Source organism: Tripterygium wilfordii, chromosome 21, assembly GCF_013401445.1.
Source record: "Tripterygium wilfordii isolate XIE 37 chromosome 21, ASM1340144v1, whole genome shotgun sequence".
Classification (NCBI taxonomy): Eukaryota; Viridiplantae; Streptophyta; class Magnoliopsida; order Celastrales; family Celastraceae; genus Tripterygium; species Tripterygium wilfordii.
The window spans coordinates 17,753,408-17,773,647 of NC_052252.1; the positions used below are offsets into that span (position 1 = coordinate 17,753,408).

At 37.2% G+C, this 20,240-nt stretch overlaps 3 protein-coding genes and 1 pseudogene across 5 annotated transcripts; 2 read left to right on the forward strand and 2 right to left on the reverse strand.

Annotated features, from left to right (window-relative positions):
- Positions 1–26: 26 nt before the first annotated feature.
- LOC119988845 (elongation factor 1-alpha-like) lies at positions 27–2,574 on the reverse strand. 3 transcript variants are annotated; one of them, XM_038834048.1, is made up of 3 exons: positions 2,497–2,574; positions 1,439–1,920; positions 27–1,291 (listed from the first exon to the last, which is right to left on the reverse strand). In XM_038834048.1, exons 2-3 carry the CDS (start codon positions 1,898–1,900, stop codon positions 404–406), a joined length of 1,350 nt encoding a protein of 449 aa, XP_038689976.1. In that variant the 5' UTR covers positions 1,901–1,920; positions 2,497–2,574; the 3' UTR covers positions 27–403. The 3 variants fall into 3 exon arrangements, with proteins under 3 accessions (XP_038689976.1, XP_038689975.1, XP_038689977.1); XM_038834047.1 differs by having other exon boundaries at positions 2,467–2,574; XM_038834049.1 differs by having other exon boundaries at positions 2,492–2,559.
- A 2,985-nt stretch (positions 2,575–5,559) lies between these two features.
- Positions 5,560–6,243, forward strand: LOC119988046. The gene has a single exon (XM_038832950.1). It carries the CDS (start codon positions 5,560–5,562, stop codon positions 6,241–6,243), a length of 684 nt encoding a protein of 227 aa, XP_038688878.1.
- A 944-nt stretch (positions 6,244–7,187) lies between these two features.
- Positions 7,188–15,730, reverse strand: LOC119988047 (annotated as a pseudogene).
- Positions 15,731–15,925: 195 nt separating this feature from the next.
- Positions 15,926–19,982, forward strand: LOC119987672 (cyclin-L1-1). Its single transcript, XM_038832593.1, has 9 exons — positions 15,926–16,085; positions 16,195–16,360; positions 16,460–16,541; positions 16,744–16,884; positions 17,022–17,191; positions 18,352–18,622; positions 18,963–19,365; positions 19,501–19,539; positions 19,625–19,982. Exons 2-9 carry the CDS (start codon positions 16,209–16,211, stop codon positions 19,693–19,695), a joined length of 1,329 nt encoding a protein of 442 aa, XP_038688521.1. The 5' UTR covers positions 15,926–16,085; positions 16,195–16,208; the 3' UTR covers positions 19,696–19,982.
- Positions 19,983–20,240: the final 258 nt, after the last annotated feature.

The following is a 20,240-nucleotide window of genomic DNA, read 5'->3' on the forward strand; positions in this document are numbered from 1 at the left end:
ATCCTTGAGATAAAAGATTTGCCATGCACATAAACAATCGACCACTTTCAAATTCAAATAAGCCAATAAGCAGAATGAGATCCACAATTTTTAAAATACATAATAGATATAAGTTGTAAAACGCAGATAAAACCACCCGTCCAGCACAGGAACAAAGCTAGGAAATTGTAGCAACATACTCAATAAACGACCCAAATCACGAAAGAAAGAAAATAGCCACGCCACCGTCGATCCAATACCCAGTTCTGTGAACAGTAGGAATGAGATGATTGTGACGACCTGAAACTATAACCACCAAAACAAAGCAGTAAACATCCAGTAGATGAAATCTGGACAAGAATCCAGTCTTTATTGTATTTTTGATGATAAACTTCTCTACGACTGCCGCCAGCCAGCACGAGAGTCACTTGCCACCCTTCTTGGCAGCAGATTTTGTCACCTTAGCTCCACTGGGATCCTTCTTTTCCACAGCCTTGATGACACCAACAGCAACGGTCTGACGCATGTCCCTGACAGCAAAACGACCTAGTGGAGGGTACTCAGAGAAGGCTTCCACCACCATGGGCTTGCTGGGAATCATCTTCACGAACCCAGCATCACCATTCTTCAAGAATTTGGGCTCCTTTTCAAGCTCCTTGCCTGATCGCCTGTCAATTTTGGTAAGCAACTCAGCAAACTTGACTGCAATGTGGGAAGTGTGGCAATCAAGCACTGGGGCATAACCGCCTCCAATTTGTCCCGGGTGATTCATGATAATAACTTGGGCAGTGAAGTTAGCAGCCTCCTTGGCAGGATCATCCTTAGAATTTGAGGCAACAAAACCACGCTTGAGATCCTTGACAGCAACATTCTTCACATTGAAACCGACATTGTCACCAGGAAGAGCCTCTTGAAGAGCTTCATGATGCATCTCCACAGACTTAACTTCAGTTGTCAACCCAGAGGGACCAAAAGTAACAACCGTACCAGGCCTGAGGATACCAGTCTCAACACGTCCCACTGGAACAGTTCCAATTCCACCAATCTTATATATATCCTGTAGTGGGAGGCGGAGGGGCTTGTCTGAGGGTCTCTTGGGTTCGTTGATCTGGTCAAGGGCTTCAAGAAGGGTTGGACCCTTGTACCAATCCAGGTTGGTGGACCTCTCAATCATGTTATCACCCTCAAATCCAGATATGGGGACAAAAGGAATCTTGTCAGGGTTGTATCCAACCTTCTTCAGGTAGGAAGAAACTTCCTTGACAATTTCATCATATCTAGCTTTTGAATACTTCGGGGTGGTGGCATCCATCTAAAGAAAGGGAAAACACAATCCACAATGTTAAGAGTTACTGCCTGCAACACCAACAACTTCATAGTAATAGCCTAAACAGAAATATTAAGGAAAAGAAATCCAAAACAAGGTAATGGACTAGGTAGACAAGGCAAATAACAGGACCTTGTTACAGCAGCAAATCATTTGTCTGACACCAAGAGTGAAGGCAAGAAGAGCATGCTCACGAGTTTGCCCATCCTTGGAGATACCAGCTTCAAAACCTCCAGTAGTGGAGTCAATAATAAGAACAGCACAGTCAGCTTGGGAGGTACCAGTAATCATGTTCTTAATGAAGTCACGATGTCCAGGGGCATCAATGACAGTACAGTAGTACTTGGTAGTCTCAAACTTCCACAAGGCGATATCAATGGTGATACCACGCTCACGCTCAGCCTTGAGCTTGTCAAGCACCCAGGCATACTTGAATGACCTCTTGTTCATCTCAGCAGCTTCTTTCTCAAATCTCTCGATAACACGCTTGTCAATGCCTCCAAGCTTGTAGATCAAGTGGCCAGTAGTAGTTGACTTACCAGAGTCAACATGGCCAATAACCACAATGCTGATGTGAACCTTCTCTTTACCCATTGTCAAGTCTTAGCTTCTAACTGCAATTGGTGAAACAACTCTATTAAGATTTAAGGTCCATTATTACCCTAACAAACTGAAGCTTAGAATTTAGGAGACATCGGAAAGCATAATCAATGAAGAAATGAAAATTTTATCCAGAAATGAAAAATAGAACATAACATCACAACATTAAAATCAAACAATATAGCACGTATCAAGCCTGGGAAACATATCATATTCAAGTAATAAATCGTATAGCACGTATCAAAGATTTTACCACCAATAATCCATAAAACTGCTAGACATAAACAGATCCAAAAACGTTGCATCACAAGAAAAAACGCACAAACACGAAGCTCGTATCATATCAGATGGCTAATTCACAAAGATGAACATACAACTCATGTCATCAAAGAAAAAAAAAATCATATTCAAGTAATAAATCGTAGTGAAATCTAAACCAGAACGATCAAATGCTAACGAGAAATAGAACAACTGGAAAAAATACTGTTGAATCAATTAACATACAAACACACTTCGTGACAATAAAGATCGATTGATCAGATTTTACATGAGAATCGAACCTGAAGAGAGAACTTTAGCTACAACCTTACCGCGCGAGAAAGGAAGGATAAGAGAAGTGGAGTCAACGGAACTGAAGAGAAGGAATGTTATTGTTACCTTTGTTTTCCTTTAAAATAATAAAATGTCCTCCTTTCTTGGTCTCCAAGTCTGAGTTGATGATTGGGCTCGGATTCTCAAGTGTGGGCCTTTACATTAGGGCCTTTCGTTCGGCCTGATGTTATTGGGCCTCAAATATGTCTTTGATGGGCTATCATTACCAACTGTAGCCTTGTTATTATCATTAGTTCATTACCTATGTATTATTACTATAGCTAAAAAAAAATTATTATTAATAAGGTATTTGATGATAATGATCCATAAATTTTCATAGGCCAAAGACCAAAGTTCATAGTTCTTCCTTACGAAATATTTTCCCCGTAAACAGTCTAAATTAGGAAAGTGGTCTCAATACGGATAGTGAATTCATTTATATATTTTTTAATTGAAAATATATAATACAAGTTTATCATTTGAACATTCGATGTGGGTCTAAACTCGGATCATTAGATTTATGAGCACATAAATTTTCCACCTGACGACAATATAAATTGAGTCAAAGTCTTAACGTGTGGTCACAAGAACATTGACTCTAGAGAAATTCATCACTAGACAATCGGGTTGAAGTTGTTGAGCTCATCTAGATCTTCATATTGTTAACTACAGAAGATAAAAGGGTCAACGCAAAATTTATCTTTCAAAGCGTAATATTTCATGCACTAGTCCACCAATTGTCACCTTAATTGACACTAATGAAACAAAATCAAGAGGACCGGTAATTATAGATGAATATAATAAAGAATTGTCTAATTTGTGATGACATTGTCCAAAGTTTCCACGTAAGTGTAGTTAATTCAACTTTCGCTTTCTAGAAGTTTGACTTGCTTCTAGAGAAACGAAGGCAAACAAGAAATTAAAATTCAAGGGGGTGTTGTTAATTTCTATAAAACAGGAGATCTCATAGACTTTCAAGTTCTTTATTTATTTATAAGGCATAGACTTCCAAGTTTGAATGTGTAACTAGGATGCTAAAATATATTTAGAAATTAGGATTTTATATATTTAGAAATTATGATTTTATATACTTTGGCTATGCTACAATAGTACTTTAAAAAATTAGGATTTTATATATTTAAAAATTAGAATCTCCTCCACGATTTTTTTGTTTGTTACGAGTAACTCATCATATATACTGTCACATTAGACTCCACCTTACATGGTAAATTCGGAACACGTGAGTCCCTCCATTCCGCATGCATCAAGCAATTATAGCACCTTCGATCAAAGCAATGTTTGATAATGAAAATCCACATAAACATGGACATGTCATATTATAAGTCGGTTGTTTTTGTTTAATTTTTACATGTTTGATAGAAGGAGATTAAGAATTGATAAAAATAATTTGGCTTTTTAAAAATTATATAATCTATGTTTGGCAATTGGCATAAACTTAATAAAATCTCAAAGGGAACAACCATAAAACAACTCTCTCCAACCTCAATTTGTTGAAATGTCATTTTTTGTCCTCAAAATCATTTAATTTCGTATCTCATTAAATGGCTAGTAATACAAATGTCCTTATTTAGTTATCTTAAAATAAAAAATAAAAAATTATTTTTGAGTTACTATTTTTTATTATTCGAAGTCCTAACATAATCAAATGCACACATAACCTGTTTGACAAAAGTCCCCAACGAAATCAAAGAAAAGTCCAAACGCGGAATATGGTGGCCCCGTTGTGCGTAGAGCCGCCTCTGAATCTTTTTCATAGTTCATGTAGAGACAACGACGCCGAGACAAAGCTTGTTGACCCCACCGAACATAATGCAAAGAGGCCGGCCCCCATACGTAACATGCAAGAAAGCAGAAGAAAACTACAGATGTCCCAACAAAAATAGTTGAAGAAATTAAAGAGAAACTTTCAATAAGATTTCAAGGCATCTAGAATGATGATTGATGACAATTAAATTGGGTGGTTGAGTTAATGTCGGATGAATATATCCTCGTCTGTACTAAATCCACACTCTTATATACACCAACAACGTTTTGAGTGTTTTGGGTTGTCTGGTTCTCAAAGATATATTAGACCCGCGTATGATTTTGTTCTCCTAAGACCAACAAGAGTGGGCTAAACCCAACTCATTTAAACCTTAAAAAAAGGTATTATTGGTATAATAAGGGATGACTTGTCCTTATAAAGTGTAAGGAATTCCCATATCTTTTCGATGTGGTACTTTAACATTGCCCAAGGGAAGATTCAAGATTAATATATAATATTAATATCCTGACACTTGCCAAAGTAATTAAGAAAGTGATCGAATTCAAGTATTGAAATTGACAATTAGATAGCCAATGTCTCAGTTGGCAACCATACCATACATGATACACCACTAACATGGTAGCCTGGTTGGAACCTGGGTTCGATTCTCACTACGAGTAAATACTCTTGTGGTCATGTGATGCGCTTTGTCTTGATTTACTATGTTTTCAAGAGAGAAATTTTTGTGCACGCGGATATGGTAGCCCAAATTTAGGTCCATATCATATATCCAAAAGACATTTGTCTCATCTCAAAGATAACGAGATCAATATCCGTGAACTGCAAGTCATGAGTTTTAATGGGCCAGTCGAGAGACTTTCATCAACCACCTCACAACACGGAGTCAAATAACCCAGCAAAAAATGTATACACAAAGAAAAGAGAATGAAGAATATTATAACATCCCTTGAAGAATTCTTCTTCAAGGCATCTAGAAAGTCTATTATAATTTGCATCTCTCCACCAGCTACTCTAGAAGAGCCTTACACCTCTTTATCTTCTGTTGTTTGTTTATTATTCTTAGTCATCTAGAACCCATCAATAGTCAATCAGTTAAAACTAATTAACACGCCAAAAACTAAAACCACAATTTTTTTTGAGATAGTTCTTGACTACGATGGTTCATATATGTGTGTGTACATATATATAAGAACAATCTTTGTCTCCTCTCATTAAGCTTGAAAACACCATTTAAGGCATAACCAACTGAGTTTCTTCTAACATACTCTCTCTCACAATGGCACTTGCACAACAACTTGGCCTACGTGAACAATCCACTGATGATCATCAATTCCAAGATCCTTATAATGAACAAGAAGGAGAAGAAGACACTCTCTCTTTGTGCGATCTTCCTTTAACAAGCAGTAGTGATTCAAGCTGGGATGAGTGTTTCTCCAATAAAGATGACCAGAACTCATCATTTGGTGATGAGGGTTTCTTTGAATTCTTCAGTGAAGACTTCACCGCATCCACCTATCCGTCGGCCGATAAAATCATCTTCTGTGGTAAAGTCATTGGCAGCAAAGAAGAAGAAGAAACAACAGTAATGGACAGAGAAGAAGCTCAAGGCCATGAATTCAGAGCCAAGATTAAGGGTGGCTGGTTCCACAAGCTAAGAACAACTTCATCAAGGCATCAAATAAGAAGAACCACTACTCAGAAAACATTTTCATCACAAGGGTCAATCAAAAAGGTGTCTGTAATGTCTTCTCCACTAGTGAAATCAAAATGGTACGTTTTCGCGTTCGGAATGGGAAGGTATTCGATGGAGATGGAGCAGAAAGATATCAAGATGAGACAGAGCCGGAAAGCGCCAGCGACGATGTTTCAGATCATCGAGAAGGGTGAAGCGATCAAAGGAAATGGGTTATGGGGTTTACTTAAGCTTTTGGGGTGCAAGAAAAACCAAAAAACACAGTGATGAAATCCTCCACCCTTTGGTTGCATTCAATAGGTCAGAGACAGAGGATCAAGATTTCAAGAAATTCCCCTGACACAGTTGCAAACTTGAAATTACATAGAGAAAGGGTTAATTGAGGGGAGAGAATGTAAGGTTGCAGATGCCAATTTTGTTCTTCAGAGGATATAAAAACGACTTGCAAATCATTGTATGAGCATATATCTAAGTATATAACCATGTTTATTACATGCACACAGCTTCTCCATCTTCTGCTACTTGAAATTTCTGCATATAGAATTCTCTAAAGTTGCTGCAACTTGTCCATTTAATGAAAATCTAGGAGTAGAGCACCATGTCATTAAAAATGAAGAGAAAAGAAATCATTTTTGACATTCATGAACATCCAAGTACTGTATCTACATGTCATATGTACAAACCTGTCTCAAAAAGAGTAGATTCCCAACCTTCCTTTCTCAACTAGCGTGAACCCTCCTCTATATCACATTGGATTGACATAACTCGACTAAGTGATATAAAAGTAAAGTCCAAGCACATCTCACACAACAAATGCATTTTCTGAGCATAAATACTACATGGACGGCCCATGAGAACAAATTCGTGTGGGCCCATAACGAACAATATTTGTTGATGTGTTTGAGTTTGAATTTTTCAACATGATATCAGGGTAGAGACTCGGTCAATTTGAACATGACCTCTACCTGTATCCACTTGTTGGGTCTCGCATAAGCGAGCCCACAAGTGCAAGGGAGTGTAAGACTTGTAATCCCACATAGATTGACAAAACTCATCTCAGTGACATAAAAGTGAAGTCCACGCATCTCTCACACAACAAATGCATTTTCTAGGCCTAAATACCATGGACATGACCTAGGAGAACAAAGCATTTTCTGGGCTTTAAGTATCATAGAAATCCCCTAGGAGAACAAATCTCAAGAGCCAACGACTCAAAATGAATAATATTTGTTGATTTGTTTGGATTTAGATTACTAACACATTTTACAATTGTATATGATTCATCTATTGTGACCATCCACATTGGTACACATCGATCCGAGTTAAAATCGGTAGATATTCCTTCTCTCACTTACCTAGAAAGATTTTGAAGGCATCTAGAAGAGGTTGGAGAGTCTGGTGGAGGTCTCCCTCTCCTGGAATCTAATCTAATATTGTAAGGCCGCTTTCGGCCTCTCCGGCTACTTTTCTAGACGAGACACAAAAACAAATAGTGCCATTCGCTGGCTCTTGTCTTTACTGTTGTAACCGGCAAGGTTTAGTCTAATTCATCTAGAAGCCGACCCATCCAGCCTTCTCAATCCAACTATTCAAGGAACCACCCACAAAGCGATCAACTTTTCTGTAGATAAATGAGACCCGTAAGGTTTACTTACATTAAAGCTTGAACACACAGCATTTGACCCCACAAATTCTCTTCTTTATCTGTATCTATCTATCTATCTATCTATATATATATATATGTTTCCTCCTCTATCAAACCCCAAGAGTTACATAAATGGAAGAAGATACTCTGTCTCTGTCTGAACTTCCTTTAACCAATAGTAGTTCCAGTTGGAAAGAATACTTCACCAGAGAAGATCAAAGCTCATCACCATTTGACGATGATGATGGTTTGTTCGAGTTCTTCAGTGGAGACATTGCTGCTGCTGCTTCTAGTTATCCAGCTGAGAAGATCATCTTCTGTGGCAAAGACATAGCTGAGACCAAAGAAGAGAAAAAGGACAGAGAAGCTCATAGTGATGAAGAATTCAAAGCTACCAGGACGGCTACGAAAAGCTCGCTAGCATTCAACAAAGTAGGAGCAGCATCTGTCACTTCATCAAGGCATCAACATGTAAGGAATCAAAGAATTTTGCCACCACAGGATGATTACGGCTATGTAACTAACAAACAAGCAGAAAAGTACGACTTATCGATACTGGCTACTACTCCAGAGAAGCCAAGATGGTACTTTTTTGTGCTTGGAATAGGAAGGCATACGATGGAGACGGAGATGGAGACGGAGCGGAGGGCTATCAGGACAACAAAGAGCCGAAAAGGTCCAGCGACGAAGTTTCAGAATGTTGAGAAGAGAGAAGTGAAAAAAGGAAAGGGGAGGAAATCAGGGAAGGGTTCATGGGGTTTGCTAAGAATGTTGGGGTGCACAGATAAAAGTAGGGACAGAGTAGTGAAGGCCACGCTTGTTTGCATGCCAGAGGTGTAATAAGAGTACTAGCAGTGTTTGCACAAGTGACTAGAGATTCATGTCAAATCTAACTTAAATCAAAAGAGATTATATGAACATCAATTCCATTTACAGGATTTTCACAACACATCTCATACCAGATATCTTAGCAGTAGGTAGTGCCTCACACCAAATATCGATAATTTTCTAAACACTGGAAGTCCTAATTCAATAAAATTCCAATAAAAGCTAGAATTAGTCTTATTATTTGTATTTGATACTTCAAAGTGATAATTTTAAGCAATCTGTGAGTGGGAAGATATTGGGGTCTGTCTCTCTGATCTGATTGTGGATACTTAACCGGAGGAAGTCGTTTTCTCTGGGTTCTCATCTTCTGTACATGCAACAAAAACCATATAAATGCATTTATAAACATGGAACTACAGTTAGGTTTTGAAATTCAGGAACTCCAACATATAAGATGTAGGGCGGCCAAATGCCAAATGTATTGGGCAAGACAGAGGAATAGATTTGACTATGTCATAAGCATTTGACGTCCAAGAATCATGAAATAGGTATATACAAGCCACGGCAATTGGTCCTACTTCTATGTTCAATGACACAAAATTTCCATCAAAAACTTTAAGAAATCAACACTTGTTTACATGATCAACTGATATCTGCCTATTTCAACAAAATTGGCATCTCATCAGTGTTTGATAATTAAAATACATACATAAACGTATATTCAACTTGTTATGAAATATAGAAACACTAAAAAAGCAATCCCGGTTTGTGGAATCTTACAGAGCAGACAAATGTGGAGGCATGAAACATTCATCCAGGAGCTTCTCGTTCCACAATAGATCCCCAATCTCACTATCATCAACTGGTTTATCTACTTTCTATTTGAAGCAGGATTTCCAATATTAACACTGGCATCTACATTAATGTTTCTCCTCTTTTTTGATTTCCTCTCCACCAGGAAACTGCAGCAGATAAAGTAAATAATAGTTACCTCATAGAAGTTCAAGATTTGATTAGATATACATTTATGTTTATTCATTGATCAAAACAAGAAGCTTCAGTTCAACAGGAGACAACCTACTAATCTTTGTGGCATGACTAATGAAAAGCTAACGCATAACATTGACACGAAGTGAAAAAATCTGGCTCTTCCAAGTGGAAGTGTTCACCTTAGGCATGATTCCTCATTATGCATTATGGGAACCATGTGCCACAATACTGATTACCATGGTTCCAACCAAACTAGAGCAAAAATGATTCAATCCCATGTTAAGATTAGTTAATTTGACATTCAACCCAATAAGTTAACCTTTTGGGTTGGGGCATTTCACATCATTTGTATTATATTCTAACTTTAGATAACACTTTCCTTCTCCACCCGACTCCCTCCTATTGTCGTGGATTTATCATTTCAACATATTGGGTCAGAAGGCAACAACAAGACAATTTAACAATATTGCATATATAAACAAGTCAACCCCCCAGTTCTGCTTTCCTCATCACCAAAGGGGCCAAAAAGGAAGTAATTTATTGCCCTCGCAACAAAAGAAGCACACCAAAGGCAGATTTAGCAAGAATTCCACCAGCTAAGGGCATGAAAACAGACAATTAAGTTGTATGATAAATAAGTAAATGGAAACAAATTCATGACATTTACCTTTTCTTTTCTTTAATACCCAGATTTCTAGAAGATGCCTTTTCCATGACGTTTCTATAATACTGCGTAAATGGTGTACTGCCACTGAACTTTTCAAGCTGTACGTCAACCATGTGTCAAACGCATAAACATTCTGAACTAAACACGCAAAAGTTACACACACACAGAAAACAAACCTGAAGAAATGAGTCAGCAGATTGCTGATAATTTGGAGAAAAAGCCACCTCATCTCTCTTCTTCCGCACATACTCAATGTTCTGCTCCACCTATGGTATTAGTAAAAAAAGGGTCAAATCATGTCACAGAAGGCCATTATTTCCTCCTGTGTGCAGAGTTATAAAAACAGCAACAGGTTAAATTAGTGATAAGATTATGAGTTAAGAATTCAGATTAAACAGAAAACTTGAGTTACTAGACAATCAATATCTTCCAGTTAGGTGATTAAGCAAAAAAACTTGTACATAATATGGATGGACCAAAATCTTATTTTTAACATTGTTAAATTTAAGCCACGAGTAGCCAAGGTCTGAAACCTTCCTATAATAACTTAAATGACATTAGACTGCTTTCTTTTTAACCATATTCCATCTAGTTGAGAAGGACCATAACTGGTTGTCAGCTGGAAAAAATGTTAAAGCACTCTTGGTCCAGTCGCAAAATCAATTTTGTTGGCTGCACAGTGCTCCAGTTGAATGTGTAAAACTGGGTCTAGATTCCGGGTTTACCAAAGAACACCGAGTATCACTAGGCTAAGGTTTCAAACTAGTTTTTTTCAGCCAGACTAGCAAAGGAAGATAACAAAATCTAAAACTGAATTCTTTTACAGGGACTGTTACCAGATCGATGAAACGCTTCACAACTCTCCGAAAACGCTCAGAATCAGTCATCTCATCAAACTTTCTCAGGCGGAGGACCATTATAGTCGCTAGCTCAGGAAAAGATATGTGGTAGCTCCACTTTGCCAAGTGCGCTGAGAGTAGTTCAAGGGCAGAAAAGACAGAACTCTTGGAAGTATCGAAATTTCAGCCAATGTTTTGGTAACTATACAAAAAAAATCCACGATTAGTCATAGTAGAAAAAAAATACAGCATAATTTAATAGATATCTTTCCTTGAATTCAGAGACCGACTAGCCATCAAATAAAGAAGTGGTTGAAGATCATAATCATTAACATTTACTGATATAAACGTGACCCAGAGATCAACACAGTTCATGTACTGGCAACTGCATATCATCTTGACAGCTTCCTGAGAACAAACAATAAAAAGACTCAATAAAAGGTGCACTCATAGCATAATTTGGACACATGAAGCCACACCTAGCATGCAGGTCTAATCAAAAGATAAAATAAATAATATAATAATGCAATGAAAACAAAGCACATCAGCTTTCAACCTTATTCTTTGTTTGTAGTCCCAACTGTAGAATTTTAGCAAGATGTCGGATAGAAGCAATTGCTGTAGTAGATGACTTGTGCACATCTTCATAACACAGCTCTACAAAAGAATTCCTCAGAAATTGTAAATGTTCAAACAAAGATGGCTCTACAAATTTGCAGTGAGCAATGAAGGCTTTATATGTTTTGATCAAGCAAGTGTCAAAGCAATCCGAGCTAAATGCAGAAGCCACATCTCGTACGATTATAATTGAGTGTGATGATAGATCCCCTTCACCTGTTGCCCACAGATGAATCGCAATCTGCATTCAATTTGTAACATTAGCAACAAATACACCAAAAGCTATGCAACATGATACACCTGACATGTAACACTGTAATAATTTGAGCATGTAATATGGTTACAACTATCACTTAACAATTTATGACACCATTCTGAAGAAAAATTATTGGCAGATTTGTGAACTGACAACTATGAATTCCCAGGGAAATGTTGATATATTCGCAATATTTTTTCCTACATCAGTGAAATAGATACACACAAGGTGAAATCACATACATCTCATTTTGTGCATAAGTATACCTTGATGAGTCTGCGTAGTAAAGTAGGAAAGGGAGCAAAGAATACTATGGAAGCTCTGATTCGGGATATGGCGAATGCCAATATCCTAGAGTCAGTAACCTGAGTTACAAGAAACAATGTGCTTCTCAAATAAGTCTTCACCAGTGGTCTTACAGATTTCCATTTTGAAGTATTTTTCAACTCCAATATGGCTTCCTTCCTGGATTTTGAACATGACAATCCCAACAGCTCCCTGAATATCTTATCAGCCTCATAGAGTACAAATGACAAAATCTTGCATAAAGTTTCACCATCTTCAATTCTCCAGGATGAATCAAGATCATCAACAGGCTAGTAAAATCAGATACACTATGTTGCTCTCTAACTAGTTGACACAAAGAACTAAGGGCAGATCTTGTCAACAGCTTGCCCTTTATCAAATTTGACCTGTCTTCATCTGCTAGCTGTACTCCATCACCACTTGTCACATATTCATCAGAATACTGCTGCATAGGAAAACATACTCACTACTGAAAATCCATCTCAGAGTAAATAGTTAAATGCACATTTCAGGTTTAAAATGTGACACAAGCACCAGAATAAGGGCAAACCAATGCCGACCAAGGTTCATAGAAATTTCTTCACTTTCATCCAAAACAAGAAAACCTTCACCAGGGCATCCCAAAAATTATTGTATTAGAAATATAAGTAGATAATGTTCACTTTCTTACATACGCTCTTTCAAGCCAGAATTTCCAAGCTCATGCTTAAAACAAACCCTCAAGTGTCCTACGTAATGTTTACTAAATGAGGTATGAGGTATCTTTTGTAGCAGATAAAACTTGGTGATAAACCACAGCATTGATGAAACAAAAAGCAACAGCATATTTTCCCTGCTCGAATGCATATAAACAAAAACAACCAGAAGAATAGAAAGAAGCACTCTCAGTCAGTTTTGTGTCCATTATATGTCATTGCGTGGTAGAAAAAACATGGTTGAAATTGATCAGCATACAGGAAACAACTCTCTCTCTCTCTCTCTCTCGCTGGTGGGGAGTGTTCTTAATCCTTGGTAGCATATTCGATAAAGTGTGCCTTGAGTGAGGAAGAAAAGGGTGGAGAGAGTATATGGCTTACGAAGCCACTTCCATACCGTTAAAGTCACCAAGTTAGAAATAAGCCGACAGACAGTTTTATTTCATATGGAAGTATGTAAGTGGTGAAGCAATGAAAAACTCAAATGCCCTATGAGAAACCTCATTTCTGTAGCAGCTTCAAAGTAATCACAGGATAAGCTGTAATTCCAAAATGACTTTAAACGAAAGTAAAATTAAAAGCCTAACCAAATGTTCCACTGTGGAATAGTCATCAAGAGATTATTAGATTTTCCAATTACATATTCTATTCACACCAAATATCACTCAATAAGAACTATGCAACCAAGATATTGATGAATCTGATATAAAGGATAACCCAAAATCCAATTACTTACAGCCTCCTCATTTTTGGATGTCCTATACGTCTCATTGTAGCTTTCTAGGAACTGAGAAAAGTCTGGATGCTGATAAATTTTCAAGGAAAAAAACATTTCAACAAAATAAATGGATATGAATGAATTCTTATCTCTCGTAAATCAATAGCAAAGTAATTAGAAATCCAGGGTTGAAAAAAAGGGAAATGAAGAATGGAAATCCAAATAGAAAAAAGAATATAAGAGAAATTTCCAAGATCTAAAGGTCTCCAATCATCAAGCTTCTCAAACAGATGCAACATGGTATCTTAATTCTTAAGCCTCAAAACCAACAACTTTCATGAAAATCACGTATAATTACCTTTGCTTTCAATTTCTCCAGTTTTTTCTTCTTCTTTGCAAGTTCCAAATCAAATTCCCTAATCTCCAAAGACAAAGTATTTCCAACAATGCTGCCTGGACATAGACTAGTTAAAACATTAACAACATGGCAAAAGGCAGGAGTAATAGACAAGTAGTAGTAACTAGAAGGTCCCCACCATCTTCATAACCATTGAAATTGTTGTAGGAGATGTTCATACAGCAGGAGTCCTGATCATTAAATAAAGTATACAATTTTCAAAGACATTATCTAAGTAATTCTACTTCATGTTTGTAAAAGTCACAGGGACTATGGTTTAAAACCTCGGAAAGATATCCGTCACTGCCTGAATCGTCTTGGATTTCCTCACTGTCATGTTCACTGAATATTGTGTCAAGGGAAGTCACCTGTAGATTATCATCTTCAACAAGTCTGAAAGCATAAAATTTCAAGAACTGGTTAGAACTTAGAACTGAATCACTGATTTACAATCCTCCTAGAAAAGCATATGGGATTATGTGTCCACATACATAACTACATACATATACATAAACAAAGATATATTTTTGATTGTTTAAAAGAGATGAGGATTCAAAATTACTTCCTTAGGGCCGGAGTGGTGAGGAGCCTGACCACCTGAACTAGTGGCTCTCCTCAGACATAAATAAATAATGTGAGAAATAAAATACTCATGTATACATATTTAGCGACAACAAATTATATGAAATTTCTAATAAAAGAATGTGATGGCAAAGCAACAGAGGTTACATTATAAAACTCCAAAAATGAGGAAGCCATAAATAATCCTGTACAAATCTGAATAAAATCAAAAAATTTCACAGTTCGACGAGGATTTAAAGGTATTAATTGCACCTTTTCACCTTCCATTATATAGCGGCTCCATGTTCCCTCCTGGATCTTCAGAAGCAACCCAGCCATCTCCTAGAGAGAATTGAATTCAAACCCATCAGGTAGCAGAAAAGGAAGAACAAGAGCATTAGCATCAAACATTCAAACTGCAATGATTTTTCTGAACAGAAAATCAAAATTTAATGATCACGCCCCAAGTTGGTGCCAAAACTACACTACAAATGTGTCAGGTCACATACTAACTCCTTCAAGTTACAATCGTAATCTACAGACCCTTTCAACCAGAAAATCAAATTATAGTGCCAATACATTCAGTTTTACTCAAGATGCTTCCTCTCCTCGGAAAACTCTATTGTTCCTGTCCAGCCATACGGCCCATATTGTCCAACAAGTAAGCGTAGGCTGCATCACCAGCACATCCCTCTGACTCTTTTTCTTGAGTATGTAATGATAGCCCACAGTCAAAACCAATTTACAAAGTGATAAGCCCATCTAACTAAAAAAAACGATCACATCCAATAATGTCTATAAAAGGTCCAGCCTTTACTGTCTATACGCTTCATAGTACCCCATTTGTTCAATCTATTCTCTCAGTCCAATGCTCATTATAGTAATTAGCAAACAAGACGTGAATTCACAGTGACGACATTATTTATCAAGTTATCCATAAAACTTGCTTACTCTTAGAAATCTTCTTCTTAAATGTAGACTTCAATTTGCGTCTTTTCTTGAACACAGACGGAAGATTCTTCTTTGCAAACTTTCTCGCCTTCGTCCCCAACTTCTTGGCCATTTTTTATATTTCCTGCAATACTAACTAGAACAAAGAAGAACTATATAACTCAAAAGCCATAACTATCACTCTCGTAAGAATTTAATACCATATCAGTACAAGAATAGATTGAACATAATCGTAATTCGAAAATACCCAATTCACTTCAGAGTTCAGAGTTCAGAGTAGGAAACAAGAAAAATCGACGGCGTGTTAACCGGGTGGCGGGGGCTCAAGCGGTTTTTAGCGGGTTTATGATAGGGATTTAGTTATGGGATATCTAGGTATTTGTGTTAAAAGTATAAGGCTAAAAATGGGTTTTCATATGGTGGAGTCGGTATAGCATTATAAAGAAGGGGGACTGAAACGACACCATTTAGTCAAATCTCTCCCTCTTTCCTTTGCTGGGAGAAACGATCTCCGTCTGCAAAAACCCAATCCCTAACGCAAACTCTCAAAACCATCGCGCTCAATCCCTCTTATTTGATGGTTTGAGGAGTAATTTCAGTTATTCTATTCGATATATCACTTCGTTCTGGAGTTAAAGGTAATATATATTGGTTTACTAATATTTTGATTCACAATATAGTTCTGCATACCGTTCGAATTGTATTGAGTTAGTTTCGATAATCTCTTCTATCTGCCCCTTTTGACAGATTTTCCATTGACAATGATATACACTGCAATCGACAACTTTTATTTAACGGACGAGCAGTTGAAGAATTCACCTTCGAGGAAAGATGATATTGATGAGGCGACTGAGACAACACTGAGGATCTATGGCTGTGATCTCATTCAAGAGAGTGGTATCTTGCTCAGATTGTATCCTGCTCTAGTATATTTTTTTTCTCTGAATTTGTAGTCGATTTTTTTAACAACGGCATGCACTTGTGTTTTCCTTAATTTAATCACTTGTTATAGACCACAAGCGGTAATGGCTACCGGCCAGGTTTTGTTTCATCGTTTCTATTGCAAGAAATCATTTGCCCGCTTCAATGTGAAGGTTGGTCCTTTCCTTTTGGATTAACTTTATGTTGTTGTTGGTTTTCAAATTTGTAAATTTGCCTTTTCTTTTGTTATATGTTTGGACTTTGGAACAATATGAAATTTTTTGAGGATTAACTATTTTGTTTCCTTTGAAGAGAAAAAATATGTGTCTATGAACCCAATTTAATAGCTTCACAATATGTATTAATTTCTTGTAGCGAGTTGCTGCTAGTTGTGTTTGGCTTGCATCGAAATTGGAGGAAAGCCCGAGGAAAGCTAGACAAGTAATTATTGTTTTCCATAGAATGGAATGTAGGAGGGAGAATTTACCCATAGAGTTTTTGGACCTGGCTTCAAAGGTAGTAGGGTGATTTTCTTGTTTATTATTTTTGTATAAGTACTACTTTTTGCATTATTTTCTTCGTTTCATTTTTCATTCCAAGTAAAAAGCAACTAGTTACCACGTTTTTTAATTGATTCGTTTGGGTTCTAACAGAAGTTTCTAGAGTTGAAGATTGAGTTGAGTAGATCAGAACGACACATATTGAAGGAGATGGGCTTTGTTTGCCATGTCGAGCATCCTCATAAATTTATATCAAACTATCTTGCTACCCTTGAAACTCCCCCTGAATTGAGGCAAGAGGCCTGGAACTTGGCCAATGATAGGTATTTTTGTAAATTTCATACTTGCAACGTGTTTCCCTACAATTATTGTGCCTGTTGTTTAAGAAGGATTGCTCTTTTTGTACTTAAAAGGATGTTTTTGATATGTCTTTCTGGTATTCAACTATTCATTAATTCAAACTTCAAGCCATTAGTGCTGTTTTAGTTATGCAAATTTCGACAGCTGATTTAAGGTTTCTTAATGTCATATGCTAATAAACTTCATTAGGATGATGAAGGGTTTTAGTAATTATGAATAATAATGTTCAGGAATACTTTGATTATGATGTTGATGATGTTGTCTTATTGACTGTGTTTCTCTCCCACCTTGAAATTATTGTCACACATACCATTTAGAAAAAAGAATTTGGTTAAGTACTGCTGTGAGTCACTGACTGTTAACTTTGACAATCGTCGTTAATAGAACATTATGGGACATTGATGAGGTATATTTCTGATGTGAAGTGGACAATGAAGTAGCATTTGGTGAGATGGGTCCCCATTTTTGGATAGATATCCCACTGGGCTTCCGCTTTTGTTATGACTGGGGGAATTTTCCAATGATATTTTGCAATTGTTTCTGAAATCTGAATAAGGTGGTCCAATTATCCTAATTGCTGACATCCATTCTTTAGTTTTTAGAAGGTTTTTTTTTCTTGATTCACTTGCTTTGGTGGAGGAAAATAATAATGTAATAATATTCGTGTTTAACTTTCAGAGTAGATACATTTTTACCCTGGAAGAGAATGAAAGTACAATTTGTTAAGATATTGTGGGGTTCCTTTGGAGTATTCAGAAGATGCTTAACAGCTTAACCATAATTTTGGAGCAAGAAATTTAAAAGTAAGTAAACAAAAAGTAGTTTACTCCTGCGCACAAGGCTTCCACAGTGGGAGGTGTCAGGAATAGGTAGGATTTACGGATGCCTTACCAGTTACCCCACATCAGATGGGGAGAGACTGTTTTCATGTGACCTCTAGCTTTTGGAAGCAGGTATTTGGCCATTGATTTAATCCTTAAAAAGAGACTTTTCCCAATTTATTGTGGCGGTGTAGTGATATATTCTTTTTTTTTTGGTAAGCGTAGTGATGTATTCATTGTCTCCTTAATATCCATTATTGCCTATAACTTATTGGTATGTTTTCTATTGCTCTTTTATGTAGTTTGCGTACAACCTTATGTGTTCGTTTCAAGAGTGAGGTTGTGGCATGTGGGGTTGTGTATGCTGCTGCCCGTAGGTTCCAGGTACCCCTTCCTGAGAATCCACCATGGTGGAAGGTATTCGATGCAGATAAATCTGGGATTGATGAAGTTTGTAGAGTCCTGGCTCACCTATATAGCCTTCCAAAGTCACAGTACATACCAGTTTGTAAAGATGGAGAATTCTCATTTTCTAGCAAGTCTTTAGATTCGCAATCTAATACGGCTGCAAAGGTAGTTCTATTTTTCAGATTTTTCTACTATTTTTTCTGTTCTGTTTTGATTGTAGCATGAAGGTATTGCAATATCTTAAATTATTATTGCAATTCACATTCTGAATTTGATGACAGCTTGTGGGATAACTTTAGAATGTTGCTTTCTGAAAGGTTCATAACTTAGGCAGTGTATGATTACCCTTTTGCTGTTGCAAGATTCTCACCATTAGATTGTAATTAGAGGAAGGATGATGCCAACTGCAAAAATTATGCAGAATTCTCTTTCCTATAATGCTTAGGATTTTATCTAATTTATTTTAATCACATTAGGGTTGTATCGTTTGGTTGTTATTTTGTAGGAAGTGACCCAGAGTGGTTCCCCAGCCAATAACAATGATGCTACTGCTCTGATGGCGGCTCCTGCATCTGTGAATCTTGAATCAGGTGGATCTAAGGGTGTGATAATAAAAGTAGCGCTTGACAAGCTGAAGGAGTCTAAGAAGAGTGATGATGAATCTAAAAGCATGGCCTCCGAGGGTGAAACAAGAGAAGAGACTGTGTCGAAATACAAATCTGAGCATAGGATGGAGGCAAGTGGTGAAAGGAGCAAGGAGAGGGACAGAGACAGAGAAAGGGAGAGAACAAAGTCCCGGGATCGTGATAGGGGCAGAGATTCTGACAGGGAGCGAGAGCGAGAGGAGTTTGAAAGAGAGAGAGGAAAAGATCGAGGTCCTCGTTCCAGGGAGAGATTAAAGGATTCAGGTTGATTTTTTCATCACCATCAATGTAGTCTCCAAATATACCCATTTTAGCATTCAGTTGATCTTCATTTATGCATAGCTTGCAGTGTTTTTTTTTTAAAAAAAAAATTCACTTGTCTTTTCATGTTGACTTCAGGAGGGCATTCTGATAAATCCAGACATCACTCTTCGCGTGGTATGTATTCGTTTCCCTTCAGTGTTATGGTTGCACGATTTCAATAGTTTTGAGCAGATAAACTGAAACACTTCCACCATTCCAGATCGTGACTACCGCAGTACCTCTTATTCTTCAAGGGAGAAGGATCGCCATCGACACCATTCGTATACTTAAACCAGTTTCTGTGATAAAAGCACCGTCGCTGGCACTGAACTGCAACCAGTTGGAATATACTTGATTGTCGAATTCATTTTAGCTTAAGTGGATCTTGTCTCCAAATTGTAATACTAAAAGACTAATTTTTTATCCCAAAAAAAGTACTTCAGAGGTCTTCTAATTTGGTCTGAAACCACTCCCCCCTCCACCCCAAAGTGACAGACAAGTGCCTTAGTCCTAGGCGGCTGTGAATTTATGTTTTGGTTTCAGAACAATAATTTCAAACTGTCTCTAAATCTGATCTATCATGTGTCTGTGCTATGAGGGAGGATAGGCGGCTGTGCACTGTGACTCCTATTTATAAGGTACGTTTTCCACCTTCTGTGCTAGAATGACCTGCTATACTAAATAGCATAATTGTTACCCATTGTTAAATATTTCTCTGCAAAAACCATGTCGTTTTGTTTTGAAACAAATCCCATGGTATATAGATATATATGTTCACCTGTCTTGAGACTCTCATAAACCAGTTCATCTTTTATCCGTATGCCCTCCAGTAATGA

Excerpts from the sequence above, each read along its gene's own strand:
- LOC119988845 (XM_038834048.1), bottom strand. The coding sequence starts at position 1,900 with ATGGGTAAAGAGAAGGTTCACATCAGCATTGTGGTTATTGGCCATGTT. Across the intron at positions 1,292-1,438 it reads TGATTTGCTGCTGTAACAAG|ATGGATGCCACCACCCCGAA; the intron begins GTCCTGTTATTT and ends CCCTTTCTTTAG.
- LOC119987672 (XM_038832593.1), top strand. The coding sequence starts at position 16,209 with ATGATATACACTGCAATCGACAACTTTTATTTAACGGACGAGCAGTTG. Across the intron at positions 16,885-17,021 it reads TTTTGGACCTGGCTTCAAAG|AAGTTTCTAGAGTTGAAGAT; the intron begins GTAGTAGGGTGA and ends GGGTTCTAACAG. Across the intron at positions 19,366-19,500 it reads GGAGAGATTAAAGGATTCAG|GAGGGCATTCTGATAAATCC; the intron begins GTTGATTTTTTC and ends TGTTGACTTCAG.
- LOC119988046 (XM_038832950.1), top strand. The coding sequence starts at position 5,560 with ATGGCACTTGCACAACAACTTGGCCTACGTGAACAATCCACTGATGAT.